This window comes from Argopecten irradians, chromosome 1 (genome assembly GCF_041381155.1).
Source record: "Argopecten irradians isolate NY chromosome 1, Ai_NY, whole genome shotgun sequence".
Lineage (NCBI taxonomy): Eukaryota > Metazoa > Mollusca > Bivalvia > Pectinida > Pectinidae > Argopecten > Argopecten irradians.
Genome location: NC_091134.1, coordinates 41,335,945 through 41,350,842, shown reverse-complemented (window position 1 = coordinate 41,350,842; position 14,898 = coordinate 41,335,945). Strand labels below are relative to the sequence as shown.

Sequence of the window (14,898 nt, the reverse complement as noted above, 5' to 3'; positions counted from 1 at the left end):
TACATATAAACACTGTACCATAAAGTGTACAGTGTTACATTTAACAGATAAAACTTCAAGGTACATCACGTACATAAAGCAGAAGGCACAAAATAACATTAAGACATGATCCTCCTTCACAAACTAAGACTGTCCGTAGGGTAATTGTATATGAAATGTGATCCCACTGAAATAAATGTGGAAATCGTGGATCAAGACGAAAATTATGAAAATGTTGATTTTCCCTTTTAATAAAAGGTAATAATTTAAAGAAGCTCAAGTATTTAATATTTATTACTTTACCTTAACATCTAGGTGCTCAAATGAAGTGGAAGACTTATTGGGTTTCTGCTGATTTTTGTTTTCATTTTTTGCCATTGATTAAGATTTGTCCATTTGAATAGTCTTGAAAATTACATTTTCCATTGGGGTTTGGTTGTACAAGAAAACTCTTCAATATGCCTTTTCCATGGTCATAGTGACAATCATTATGTTGTATAACTAGAATTTTCAAAGGCTATTGCAATCAACCAAAAGTCAACCTTCTTGCATTTCGGTTGCCATGGTTCTGTAACTAGAATTTTCAAAGGCTATTGCAATCAACCAAAAGTCAACCTTCTTGCATTTCGGTTGCCATGGTTCTGTAATTAGAGACTTAATTTAAGTCAAAACTTAGATATCGCTTTATGTACAAGGTATATGTACATATATATGTAGATATTAGTGAGTACCACTTTGGAAAGCTGTCATTGTAAGAAAAGTGAACTTTCGGATTGGGTCAAAATTAAATATTTATGGATTGCAAAATAATTAAATTAAAAAAATTCATGCATGATTTTAGATCTAGTTTTTAAAGAATGTTTTTAAGGACAGCTAGACATTTTAAGGAAAGCTATTTCAATAACAGTTTAATCGTACAAAATGATCTATACCTGTGTTTTTTTTTTTGTTTTTTTTTTTTTTAATCTAATAATTTCTAATTTCTTATTTCTTATTTTGTTTTTACATATGATGTAGCCTATCGACTGTGTGGCTTTATCAGATAGACTGTATTATGATCAAGAAAAGTCTGGCAGTGTAATTAAAATCCAATAAAACATCATTGAACCACATCATTGATTCGACCTCTCTTTCACACTACATGACGTCCAAATGATTCATACCATATCAATTTAAAGTTCATTTAAATTAGTACTCAAAATCAAACAATAGGCACCTATACAATTCATGGTGATTTTTCAATGCGTTAATACAATCTTCATTACTTGGTGTGAGTTGTGCCACGCTTTACACAGACATTCTATTGTTACACTGGTATTCAAGCCAATATATATTATGTATGCTATTTCCAATGAAAAGTACAACAAATCTCATTCTTGATTCTTTAATGAATATATTGGTGGTAGAAGGTCGATAGTTTTGAACTCTAAATGTGACAAAGCAAGTACTGATCGAAGCAAAATGTTAATTATATAAAAGCACATGACAGAAACATGCCTTTAACATGACAAGAACATGTGTCCTATACAGGTTTGTGAATATGATACTTAAAGGAGAAATACCAGTACTGTGGCCTAACCTTGGTGCTTATTTCATAAAGCATGCATGATGGATTATAATCATACATATACATGACTATAGTGCCCTTCTGTCTCCCTAGATATAATAATTTTTCCCTTATAATTTTATGGAAGTCACAGGTAAATGCTGTAGCAATTATCTACAGATGACATACAGACATCAATAAAATGTATTTACATATATATGTCTTGTATCAAAATCAGTTGCCCATTTGATAGCAATTGTTTAAGCACTATGGTTGCTTATAAGAGCAAACATAGTTGTTATACTCTATGTGTCATGCAGAAGAGAAACTTTTTATCTTAAGTCCATAATATGCCTAGATAAATAGGATATCATTTTTTTTTACAAATGCTAATTAATATTCCAAATTACTGGAACATTTAATGGTGCTTATTTTATTGACATATTGTACATTTACCCCATCTAAAATTTGATATCTATACACTTAATCTAAATACATTATTTTATTGACATCAACCCGGGAAACCTTGACAAATGATCAATATTTCTATGTTTGTAAAAGCTACATGTGTTCATTATAAATTGTGTTTTTCAGGGTCTACTCATAATGACATAGGTAATATACCACTGTAAAGTTGCAACTTCCTATGGCAACAGTAAAATATTGACATGCAATTTAACAAGAGGCCCATGGGTCTTAATGGTCATCTGACTATTGGCACAGTACAACACCTCAAAGAATATAGTAGTGGCAAACAATTAAGGCAATACAAAAAACTCTTTTAATAGAAGAAGTTCAGGTTCTGATATATTTGATGAATTAGCCCATGAATGAAGGTCCCTTGATCCCCACCACGCTACAACTCAATATCCAGTCTCTAGGACTCTTAGTTATTTACCAGAAGTCGTTTAAAGATTTTAACCTATTTGACCCTTGTGACTTTGCATGAAGGCCAAGGTCATTCACTTGAAAAATTACTTGAAAAATCTTAGCCATTCGTCCAAGCATGTCACAGACCCAATATCAGGTCTCAAGGCCTCTTAGTTATTCATAAGAAGTCGTTTAAAGATTTTAGCCTATTAGACCACTGTGACCTCAAAAAAAGGTCAAGGTCATTCACTTGAATAAACTTGGTAGCCATTTGTCCAAGCATGTCACAGGCCCGATATCAGGTCTCTAGGCCTCCTAGTTATTCATAAGAAGTCGTTTAATGATTTTAGCCTATTTGACCCCTGTAAAAAATGAAGATCAAGGTCATTCATTTGGACAAACTTTATCGCCCTTCATCCCAGCATGCCACAGGCCCAATACCAGGTATCTAGGGCTCTTAGTTATTCACAAGAAGTCATTTAAAGGTTTTAGCCTATTTGACCCCTGTGACCTTGAATGAAGGTCAAGGTCATTCATTTGAACAAACTTGGTAACTCTTCATCCCAGCATACTACAGGCCAAATATTAGTACCCTGTGCCTTTCGGTTATTGAGTAGAAGTTCTTTGAATGAAAAGTTTACACACAGTGGACGACGGATGGCGCAAAGCACACAACGACGGACGATGCAGGATGACAATAGGTCATCCTGACCCTTTCGTCATCTACTGACCCTTTGGGTCAGATGACCAAAATGTGTTAAAATACACAACTAACTGTATTGCATTGAATGAGAAATTAACCTTGTAATTATTAAATAATTATATCTAGAAATATACAAATAGTTCAACCGTTTCTTCACCCAAATTCTTGCATTCATCTGCGTATGAAGTAGGCCTACTGGGGAAAATTATGAAGGAATGTTATTGTTCATGAACTGAACTAGGTCGCATACTTGCTTTGTTTTCCAATTTGTAGAGAAGTAAATAATTCATGTTATAATTAATCACCAGAAACATGAAAGAATTCCTGATAATTATTGATGACCTCAGCTATACAATGAAGATTTGAGTTTCACATCGGTTTGTCTTCTGTGGTATTGAATTTGGTCCTCAGAGTATTACAACCCTTGTAATGCTAGCATATGTAGTGAAATATATATGCCCATAAAGCTCAGCAAGGCTTTAGCAAGGGAATAATTTATCAAGTAAATGTATACAATACTGAAGAATACCTGTAATTAGCTTTGGTTACCCTATACCCTTCTTTGTGATATCGAGGCACTATTTTGTCTGTTTTCACTTGTGAATGTGAATATTAGGTAGCTGTCCAAACTTTGCATAAACGAATAATCTATCTAACTTGTACTATGTTAAATATAATTTGAACATTGATGAAAAAATTGCATGATTAGTTAACAAATTGGATTAACGAGCAACATCCTTTTTACTCCAGGATTCATAAAGGAATACAAATCTTAATATTGATATTAATATTGGTAGTTATTGATTAAATTAATTTGTTAAAATTAACTAATTAGAATCTTCCTAAAAAAATTCTTAACTGTTTGGTTAACATAACTTTGATACAATTGTATAATTATGACTTCTTTTTCAATTAAAAAGTAAGTAACTGATATATTACAGTGCATATATAATATTCAATTTAATTTAATAATTTGGTGGTGCAATTATAAACATAACAGTTCATATGACTATATATCACAAGATAATATCAGTATCTGTTATACATTTTGACTACGTTTCATTCCATTGTGTCATGTTAATTCAATTAATCAAAACTTGACATAAGATATGTATTAACGTTACCCCAGTCTGTGACATGTATATTAGTGCGGTATTGATACAGTCTTTTATTATAGGATCACAGTAACACAGTAAATACACACTGTGTCCCCACAGTGTACTAGTTGGGAACTTTCCAATTATAACGTGGTGCCTGTGCTATATTATTCTGTTCTACCTGTTAAAAAGAAAGCAGTTCAATACAGGTAGCTCTGCTCCATGGCTACAGGCTTATGTTGTCAGTGCACGCATAAAGAACATGAATGGCAGTTTGCAGATAATCTGCTTTCTATTATAGAGAGATTTGTGGGTGTTTACACACACTAAAATATACAGGTAGTATACATGAAACAGCCTGTCTGTGATCGATAGGAGTCTAATCTACAAAATTGTAATTCACTTACTGTCCCCAAGGAGTAAAGAGCTCTAAAATTGCACACTCTATAAAAGGCAAATTATATAACTCTATAAAAAGCTTTTTGTCACTTCTCTATGACACAGACTACAAGTATAGACCATTTATAGGCTGTATAGGTTTGTGGCACGTCTGAATTTAATTCACTATCAAAAGATTTTTTATACAGTCGTAAAAGGATAAAGTGCTAAGGTATATAAACAAGATCTTGCCAGCTTTAAAGAACACATAAGAGACTCTATACATTTTATTTTTCCCTATTCAGTCTGCTGAATAAATTAGTGTTCAATAAAATGTAAGTGCATAATACAGTTAGCTAATCACATAGAAGGATGACCTCATCGCTATCGACGTCAGGGGAATTATGTCTATATACCCAAACATTTCACTTCTACTGGAACTCCTACAGCTGTTTTAAGATACTCAATGTTTTACTGAATATTATAGATTTATACAAAAAACTGCTATATCAGTAATACATTTGCTGACTAAAAATGTAATCTATTATCATACTTTTGTCATGGAGGAATTTATCTCACATTTATGCTTCTAAATATGTAATTGGTAAATTACCGAAAGGGGACCATGGATTGATATAAGATAAAAATATACTTTTGTAAATATTTCATTGAATACATTTTTCATTCTGCTAGACACATACATGAACCTAGAGCTATAGCAACATGTTAAATGATGCTCATGATAAATTTGTTACTGATATTTTTTATAGATGTTATCAACTGTGGTATCTTGGACCTCCATGTAAATGACTGAATCTATATAAGACATTGAAGGCTGAATACCAGTTATATAATATTGGCATTAACAGTTAACTTATTCATTCATGAAAGAAGTTTATTTGTTCTCAAATTCAAATTAAGTAATTAGCCACAGTGACCTTGGAATTAGGTGAAAGCCATTTTCAGTTTATGACATGCTATCCTTTCATTTCATGTAAGCATGATACTATAATATTTCATTGTTGGATTTGTATGTGTTTTTAAATATATAGTCAAATACATTTAGATAGCAGTATCTGTAGTATTATAAAATATAAACTCCTGGACACGTTTTTTTCTCTGAGGTAATCAATTTGCTCCCCAACCAAAGATTTACAGACATATATATATACTTGTTGTTATACTTGTTTATTTGATATTAAAAAAAATGATGTCTTGGTACCAGGTAATTGTATGATTTGATCAAAAAGTGAGTTTCTTATAAATCCAGTCATGATATAATATTTACCTTTACTCAAGCAGCCTCTTCAGGTAGTTGTTTGATGGGTCCCCACAGTCTGTCAGCATCCGGCGGGTGACCATAGGGCAAATGTCCACCCACTTTTTGTACAGAAGAGCCTTTGTCTACAGAATGAATGGATTCTCGAAGGAGTCTCTGTGTCTCTTTGATGACAACATGTGGATCCAGGGTGCTGTTAGCTGTTCGAAGTGTGACGTCGCTGAAAGGAAACACCAAAAACATGTCTCCTACTTTTGCACAAGGGCCTTTTGATCTGGGTCCATTAGAGTTCACACGGTTCCTTGTATTCATGGCAAGATGTGAATTCTGGCTCTTTCGTACAGGAGGAGCAATTTGTCGTTCTGCATTCCGAGTTAATCTCCTAGGTACAGGTGATGTGGACACATAAAGTTGATTCCTTGAACTTGATATAGCATTATTGTTACCTTGAGCATTGCTGTACCTACGGGAAGCTGTCTCGCGGCTTGACCTCGGTGTAGGGTACCGGACAGCAGAATGTGTTTGATACATGGAGTTTCTGCGCATTTTCTTATCTCCGGCGCCACTATATATCCCACTACCACGATACTGTTGTTGAGAGTTTGTCATACCCGATGCTGCAATCTTCTTCAGTGTGTTCGAGGTTTCGTTAGGCTGAAGAGATTTGATGTTGTGAATGCTGTTCCTGTGACCCAATGCAGGACTTTCATTTCCTCTAAGGCTCTGGTCTCCTTGGGGATGTAGCAAGTTGTTGGTCTGTGATCTCTGAGGCAACAGCTTGCTGCTTCTCCTACCCTCTGTCCTAGAGGTTAAATCTGAATTTTCATGACTAGAATTAGAGTAACTTGATATACCACTATCAGAAGTATAGGAACTCTTGGTTGAGCCCTTTTCTGTAAGAGTTTGTGATCCTTGTTGGTATTCTGCCCTTCGGACCACAGATGACATGGTGGCTGATCTCTCCATCATATGGAGATTTCCTTTAACGCTATTATTATTGAACTCCTGATACTCCTCCAGCTTTGTACGACCATCTCTACTGATCAACCGCCGACTACATGCAGTGGCAGATCGCTCTGACATCATGCCTAATGTCCTTTGCCTTTCAAGCAATCCCCTTTCTGTGCCCTCCAGTTTTTCACTATCCACACTAGAGATTCCAGAACTTGCACTACTAGGTCGACCATCATCTCCTGGTGTGGCAAGTGGCAATCCAAAACACATGTTTTCCTCATTTTTGGAATCTGGTATTTCATTGATGAAACTTTCCTGCACAGTAGTCTGCTGCTTACTTAAAGAGGACAGGTTTTTGTGGAAGGATGTTGTCTTTTTAAGAGTACCTCCCCTTTGACTGGTGTGACTCATAGACGAATGGCGATCATATGGGTCCATAGATCTGTTTCGACTGTAATGCTTTTTTAACAAATCTCCGCCTCTTTCTAAGTCTTTTTCTTTGAAATTCAGCAGTTTCATCAGGTCATGAAGTAGTGGTTTCTTGACTAGTAGATCAGCTTGGCAGTCAAAGCTAAGAGCTGGGCTAAAATTGACTTCTAATAACCAAGGTTTCAAATTTTCATCAATCAGGATGTCAAAACCATAAAGTTCAAAGCAGTTTTCACACTTTGGCACTTGTGGCGCTTGTACGAGTAAAGTCAGAATGATAATGTTGATGATTCTAGTCCATAATGTACTGTCATTAACGTTATGTTGGTGAAAGTACTGTCGTAATTGTGTGATTGTCCATTTACATCCAGGACCCACACGCTCTTTATCCAAAGCATATCCAGGACTGTGTTTGTTGATGGAAGTGTTGGTTAAATGAGCAAATACATTATGTAAGGCATTTAGATCAAACTTCTCTGTCCCAAACCTCACAAGTCCCTCTTCAAATATATAGATATTCAGGGGGTGGAAGGACGGCACAGCTACATACACACGGATATCAAACTTGTATCCTCCAATCAAGAATGGGTTGGAGATATATTGCTGGACAACAGCATTACAGTCATATTGCAAATCAGAGATGTCACGAAACAGAAATATTCCCCGGCCTCGGGACAGGTCTGCTGGCTTACAAATCCATAAGATATGTTTGGATTCAGAATGCTGCTGTTTTAACTTTCCATACTCTGCAACAAATCTGGTATAATCATTCGGAAGATTAAAAGCTATTGGACTGAAATTATACACCCCTGCCCCATGTACACCTTTCATCCGCTTTAGATTACGAGCCAGACAGTCTTTCTTTGTGATGCCAGTTGACTTTGGATAGTGGTTCAGCCGTTGCCATGGATAGATCTGGTCGTAATCACAATTGCGGAAACGTGACGTGCGCCACCAAAGGTTCCATTCGTGTTCTTCCTGGTCATCCTCATCATACTCAATCCAGCCTCTCTCCAGGAACACCTGTCTTAGGAGTTCCGGACCCTGACCATGATCGTTGATTCGGAATATCAACCGGTTGTTTTGTCCCACTTTCTCCGACATGGTCAGGACAAGGTCGGCCCAAGGTCAACCTAGGTCACACGTCACATTTCCGACAATTACACTTCAAACACATGCTACTGCTGATGACATCTCCTGGTGGAAAAAAAATAATTGAACAATTAAAAATCATAGAAGTTCACATGTCTTTAAAGGGACAATTCAGTCTAAGAGAACATTTAAATTTGTACATATATCGCAAAAAAAACCCCAGTTCTAATGGAAATTAGACCAGTCTGTTTTACTGTGACATGCCAGAAAAGCCCATGGTGGTGAAATGTGTGTGCAATGTTCAAACTCACTCGCTGTCTGCCATTACACATTGTGGTCAAACATCTTGTATGCCGAACCCTGCCCCATGCTCGCAGAGTAATCCTACTTTTGTCTAGAACTGCTCAAATCACTCTGACAGTAGTGTGTTTACCTTATTAGGTGAATTGTCTTGCCTAAAAAATAATTTGATCACCTCCACAGTGGTTATGTATTGCATTTGTTTAACATTTGTGACTTTTGCTCGGGTATGGGTACAGCGTGCATATTGTATCTGCATAGTCGTACTGATCAACGATTTTTAATTACAACGGTATCAATTAAAATACTAAACAATGACGTGGAATTTGTCAATATTTTATGTAATATGTTTAAGATATGTAGAACAATAAATATATGCCATATTTTGCTTCTTGGTTATGTAAAAGAGCATATTAGCATGAGTGAATTGTCCCTTTAACAAAATCTAAAAAAAAAAGAAGAAAAAATCAATAAATATACTGTTTGTTAGATTCATTTACATCATCATAAAACAGGATTTGCGAAACATAAAATCCTTTTTATATTCTGATAATGAACAGTCATACATTTTTTTTTTTAAATTCATGTAAAAGACTTTTCATGTTAACAGGAATAACTAACACCTTTAAAAAGATTTCATCCAATACATACACTTTACATTCTGCAGTGCATAAATTTTGCTGTTGCAAACTTCTTTAAAGAGATCTTTAAAAAATTAAAATGTTCCTCTTACCTTGTAACCTTACATAACATATGTACATATATTCTTCAGGTCAGAGTACACATGTACAAATCAATGTTATCTAAGTATGTGAAATGACTGGGATCCCAGTTTTATCCGAAGGCATTGATACCGACAGGATCTAATGTATGTAACTGGTTATCTAAGTATATACACCTAGTGCCAAAACAGGTTTTATAAATCTAAAATCATGATACATATATCAAGTGACAGCAGAACATTTCTTTCTAGTTCTTACTCCATATTAATTTCAACTAAATTAGCTTTATTTTTGAAAAGCTGTAAATAAAAATGAAATTATTAATGATAGAACACCATCATTCTCCAACAAATTTATTATTATCTCTTTGTGACATTTATTAATAATATAATGTTCATTGATTTAGAGAAGTGTAGATAGATGATTTCATTAGTTTTATAATCTAGCATAATTTTTTGAGAATTTGATTACCTGGTATATGTTGCTGATACAAAATATATTTTAACAAATTATAGCTGTTACATACTAGTTTATTTTTAAGTAGGTATTGTATATTTGTACACAAAGTTTTAAAAGTATGGATACAGCTGAAAAATGAATTGCATCCATTAAAACTCTACATGTATATCATGTTAAATTCAGATATTTTGAAAATATCTTATAATATTTCATAGTATCAAGCTAACTAGGCTTTCAACAAATGGTTTTATAATGATTCTTTTACTTAAGCATTGATGTCACTATTTTCTAATTTTATCGGGGTATGAAAAAAAAATTGTTTGCAAACTGTGTGAATCCGCGTAGCGGATTCTCACAAAAGTTTGCAAACAATTTTTTTTTCATAACCCGATAAAATTAGAAAATAGTGACATCAATACTTATAATTAATTTTATACTCTATTTGATAAAATGAAGTATGTTTAAATGTAACATTATAGTGGTTTTTCAAGGGATTCTTTTTTCCGAATCAATACGCAACGTCAATGTCTCTATTGTGACGTCACGTTAACGTCGGGTTTCGCGCCATTCTCGGATTTTTTTTCATAGTGGTATGCAAAAAAAATATTGGCCAATCAGAAAACCAGATTTGGTATGAAAACAAAGAAAAATTAATTATTACAGTATACAACAAAATCCCAATACCACATGATCCTGTCATCATCAATCACTATTATCTGTGGATGTGTATCCCAGGTCAATAGCACTATGGTATGTGATACACTATTGTCAGAGGTAGAACAATGTGTCATTAGATAAACACACAGCACATTATTGATCTTTATTGCTGTTTTCCATGTATAACTGTTTATGACTAGTAGCTGTTAGTCAACCACTTTCTCTTTAATTCAAATCAAAGATTTTCATTGCAATAGCTGGAAAAAAGTGGATTTATTCGTTTCATCTCCACAGCATGAAATGCACTACATTTAAATTGATCTTGGATAAACAGAACAGGTCTACTGTATATAAGTTATGTGTATAGTACTGTAGTCATAACACTATTTTACTGAAATTTCAAACTGACGCCTTCGTTTGATTGTGTTATCAAGAATTGAAAGTAATTAAAATGCCAAGCAAAATATTTAAAAAAAACCCACAAAAAACAGCTGTATGTGAATTCGAAATTAGCTAACATTACCGGGTATATGGTTTTCCGAAATAGATAATTTGAAATCGCCGTTAGTATTTGCAAGTTTCCAATTGTATCAATCATAATTGAGTAATGATATCAAAGTAGATTTCATGTATAAGTTAGGTCTACATTTATGCTGCACTGTCTAATTCTACATTTTAGGGTTTCATTATGCATGTAGATTGCCAATAATTCAAAATCAATCTTACCATAATTTCACGGCGATCACAACGTTGAATATGAAGGATACTTAGGTCTACTCTGTAATTTTTGCTCTACTTAGCAGACGATTACCACACGACCTTCTGTATACACGTGTTCAATTAAATCCCACTTGTGTAATAAGGTAGATTAGACCTTTAATCAGACCTTTCAAAAATACAATAGCATTAAGAATATTGAATTGGCTATTGAATGACATTACCAGGTTGTTTGACACAGTCTATTTCCTTCTATTGTTCAGCATTGTTAGAACGACGAAGTTAGAGTTCGTCAATGACAGCAACTGAAAAAAAAACCTCGCATGCACCACGATAAAACTGTCTAAATAACACATAACAAAGGGAAATAAATCAATGTATCAAGATGCCAATATTTCATTTCAATAACATACTTACCATGTAGATGCCTTCTTCCCAGGTCACCGTCCATACAGTGATCACACATGTGTATGATATGGCCAGCAGCCGATCACAATATCACCCACTGTTGACATCACGTGACATAGCGACAACCAATGAAAAAAGTTTTCACTTGGATAACGTGGATTCCTTTCTTTTTTGTAAAACTTCTTAACAGTGGCTGTACATTTAGACGTACACTTGCCATATATGGGCCCATCTCTCTCCCCGATAGACCTACAGATCTAGGAGCTCAATTTAGGCTATTTCACCACTGATTTAGGACAGTAAAATCAATCATGATTTCAGCAGAGCTTAAAATCCAAATATATATATGAACCTGTAGGCTATAAAACCATTTCAAACCGTTGAAGAAATTAGACTACAACAAATATGAGATTTTGATGATACATTGTAGCAGAGATTTAAATATAATACTCTATAAATCTCTGATTGTAGATCTACAAATGTATCTCTACGAATTTTCTTTCAAGGACTAATATTTATAACGTTTACGTTATCATATATAGCTTCATGTATAAGTCATATGCCTTACATACGTATATAAAATATGATATATTTAAGTCTCTGTTGGCATTCAAATTCTAAAGATTATCACAGACATTCTGTAATAGGCCTATACATGTAATAGATCTAGTAGATCTAAATTGTATCAGAATGAATAATATCTCGATATTGTTTTTTTTAACATTAATTGAAAACAATGGCATACAGAGGTACATGTACCTTCGGACAACAAGAAACATGTTTCTGGGACAACTCTTCAAAATATTCACATACATAAGGCAACAGGCCCAGACAACATCCAAGCAAAAGCCTTGATAACTTTCATTCCAGTTGTCACTAGCTAGACTATGACACTGTTCCACATGATAGTCGCCAATATTGTACCTGTTTTTAAGAAGGGTGAAAAACAATCTGCCAAAAACTATCGTCCAGTTTCTCTGACCAGTTAAACCTGTAAACTTCCAGAACTATCATACACAGTAATATAATGTCACATCTGGATATTGTACTCCTAGATTTTTCCAAAGCCTTTGATAAAGTTCCACACACCAACTACTCTCTAAATTGAAATCTTAAGGCACATGTATATTAATACATCAATTGTCAACTGGTTTTCCTCCTTTCTATACGACAAACATTTAAAAAGGCCTTGTAAGTGGTACCTGCTCTGGTAGTGCCCCATTCCTCTCTGGAGTCCCCAGGGGACAGTGTTGAAAAACATTCACATATTTGACTTCTCTGTGACCTTGAAAGTAGGTAAGACCTTCATTCCAAAATACTACATGTACAAGGCCTCTCAAGCTAATGCAAATAAGTGGTTTAAAGATCTAAGTAAATTCTACCTATGTGACTTTGAATGAAGGTCAAGGTAATTTCATTTCAAGGCACTTGGAAGCCCTTCATCCCAGCATGCTACAGATCAAATAGCAGGTCTCTAGACTTGACAAGAAGTTATTTATATATTTTATCCAATTTAATCCAGGTGACATTGAAAGAAGGTCAATGCGATTCATTTGAACAAACTTTGCAGCCCTTCATCACAGCATGCTTCAAACCCAATATTTGTAGTAGGTCTCTAGACCTCTTAGTTATTGACATGTCATTTAAAGAATTTAGCCAATTTGACCCCTGTGACCTTAAATGATTGTCAAGGTCATTCATTTTAACAAACTTTAACTAGAAGAAGAGCTCAATCAATATCCATTACCTTGTTTCATAAAAGACATGTAGTCAAATTAACTAATGTTAATGTTCCCTTATTTTATTTAAACTGAGGGATAGGCACCTCAACCATTGAATGAATCCATCCCACACTGGAATATTAAATATATATTGCTTCATCAGCTGTTTGGGCTACTTCCTGACAAATTTAGATAAGTTCCAATCAGTGGTTATGAAATAGTCCTGTTTTCATAGACAGACACATGATGGATAGTGATTGCTAGATATTGACATAAGCTTACATGTGTATGGTCATCCGAGTCTTTTGATAGACTTGCCAGGACTATAAATAAACCCATTTAACATATGTTTTAGTGACTCCATGACATTAGTGAGAAATCATCTGTTGATGTCATTTTAAAATATAAATTAATTATTTTTAGGATTGTCTTTAATATTATCAAAAATAAGAGAGGAAGATTTATCTCCCTTTACAGCTAATATCAAAGGAAAAGCCAAATCTTGATGAATTTATGAAAGAACATTATCAGTGAATAATATATTCATCTGAGAGACAAGTAATCCTATGAGAATTTCTCCCTTTAAACCTTCTTTGTAAGGGAATTTGAATAAATGTTCAAAGAAGGAAGAAGACTTATTCTGATGAAATAAAGTTTTATGATACTAGGTCCAGTTTTGACTCTTGAAATGAAAAGATAATAATGATACAAATTTACTGATTTTGAACAGGTTAGCGGATTGATGAATTTGTGCATTCAGAATCATTGCTATACTGTCTGCATACAGAAAATATAATTAGTGCAATCATAGTATTGTGCAAAAAGTGTGGCATACAAAGCACTAAAACATTATTACAGTAAAACATGGTTACATTGTACAAGGAACCTCTGTGGACCGATAAAATTAGTTTGTTATACACATATAACAGACATCTTAGAAAAACCATGATGGGGGGACCAAAATTACGTTATAACCATGAATTCATTGTGAGCATGTTCGTTTTAAACCTATTTTACTGTACTACATCATTATGCAGACAAGTTTTTCATATACAAAGAGACATTGATGACTAGAATCCAATATTTCATTGAAAAATATTTCACTTAAATATTTATTCAATTAAGAATGAACATCATAAGAATATATGTATTACAAGAGAATGTTTCTTTTCATCTACTGTATGCTAAATCTTTTTTTTGGTTGCTACTTTTTTGTTTTCTGTTTTGGGTTGCGTTTCTGGAAATTTGTATTTTTCTTTTTCTTGTCACTATTGTTTTCATTGTCACTGTCTTTAAATGCCATATCTGCCTTCCTCTTGACCTTATTGGTCTTCTGGTTTTTGAACACTTCAGCCTTTTCGATTGGTTCAATGATCGACCCAAGTTTGGTGATGACCTTGGGTTTGATGAGGTCCTTGAAGGTCGTCTCTGGATTCCAGGTGTTACCCACAGGTGCTTTGACACTCTGTTCAAACTGCTGGATATTCGCATATGGATATGGTAGCTTTGATACCTGGAAAAGAAAGGATCAAGATAAAACACTAGCCTTGTCACGTTTCTCATAATGTGCTGGCTGATTCCTTTAAT

General features: G+C 34.2%; 1 protein-coding gene across 1 annotated transcript in view; it reads right to left on the bottom strand.

The window, feature by feature from the left end:
* The window catches only part of LOC138328104 (uncharacterized), a 32,151-nt gene that overhangs the window by 6,048 nt on the left and 11,205 nt on the right, over positions 1-14,898 (bottom strand). Inside the window, exons 15-16 of the mRNA XM_069274731.1 lie at positions 14,660-14,824; positions 5,862-8,279 (exon numbers count right to left, since the gene is read on the bottom strand). Coding sequence (XP_069130832.1) covers positions 5,868-8,279; positions 14,660-14,824 — 2,577 coding nt within the window. The 3' untranslated portion in view covers positions 5,862-5,867. The remainder of the gene's footprint in view (positions 1-5,861; positions 8,280-14,659; positions 14,825-14,898) is intronic.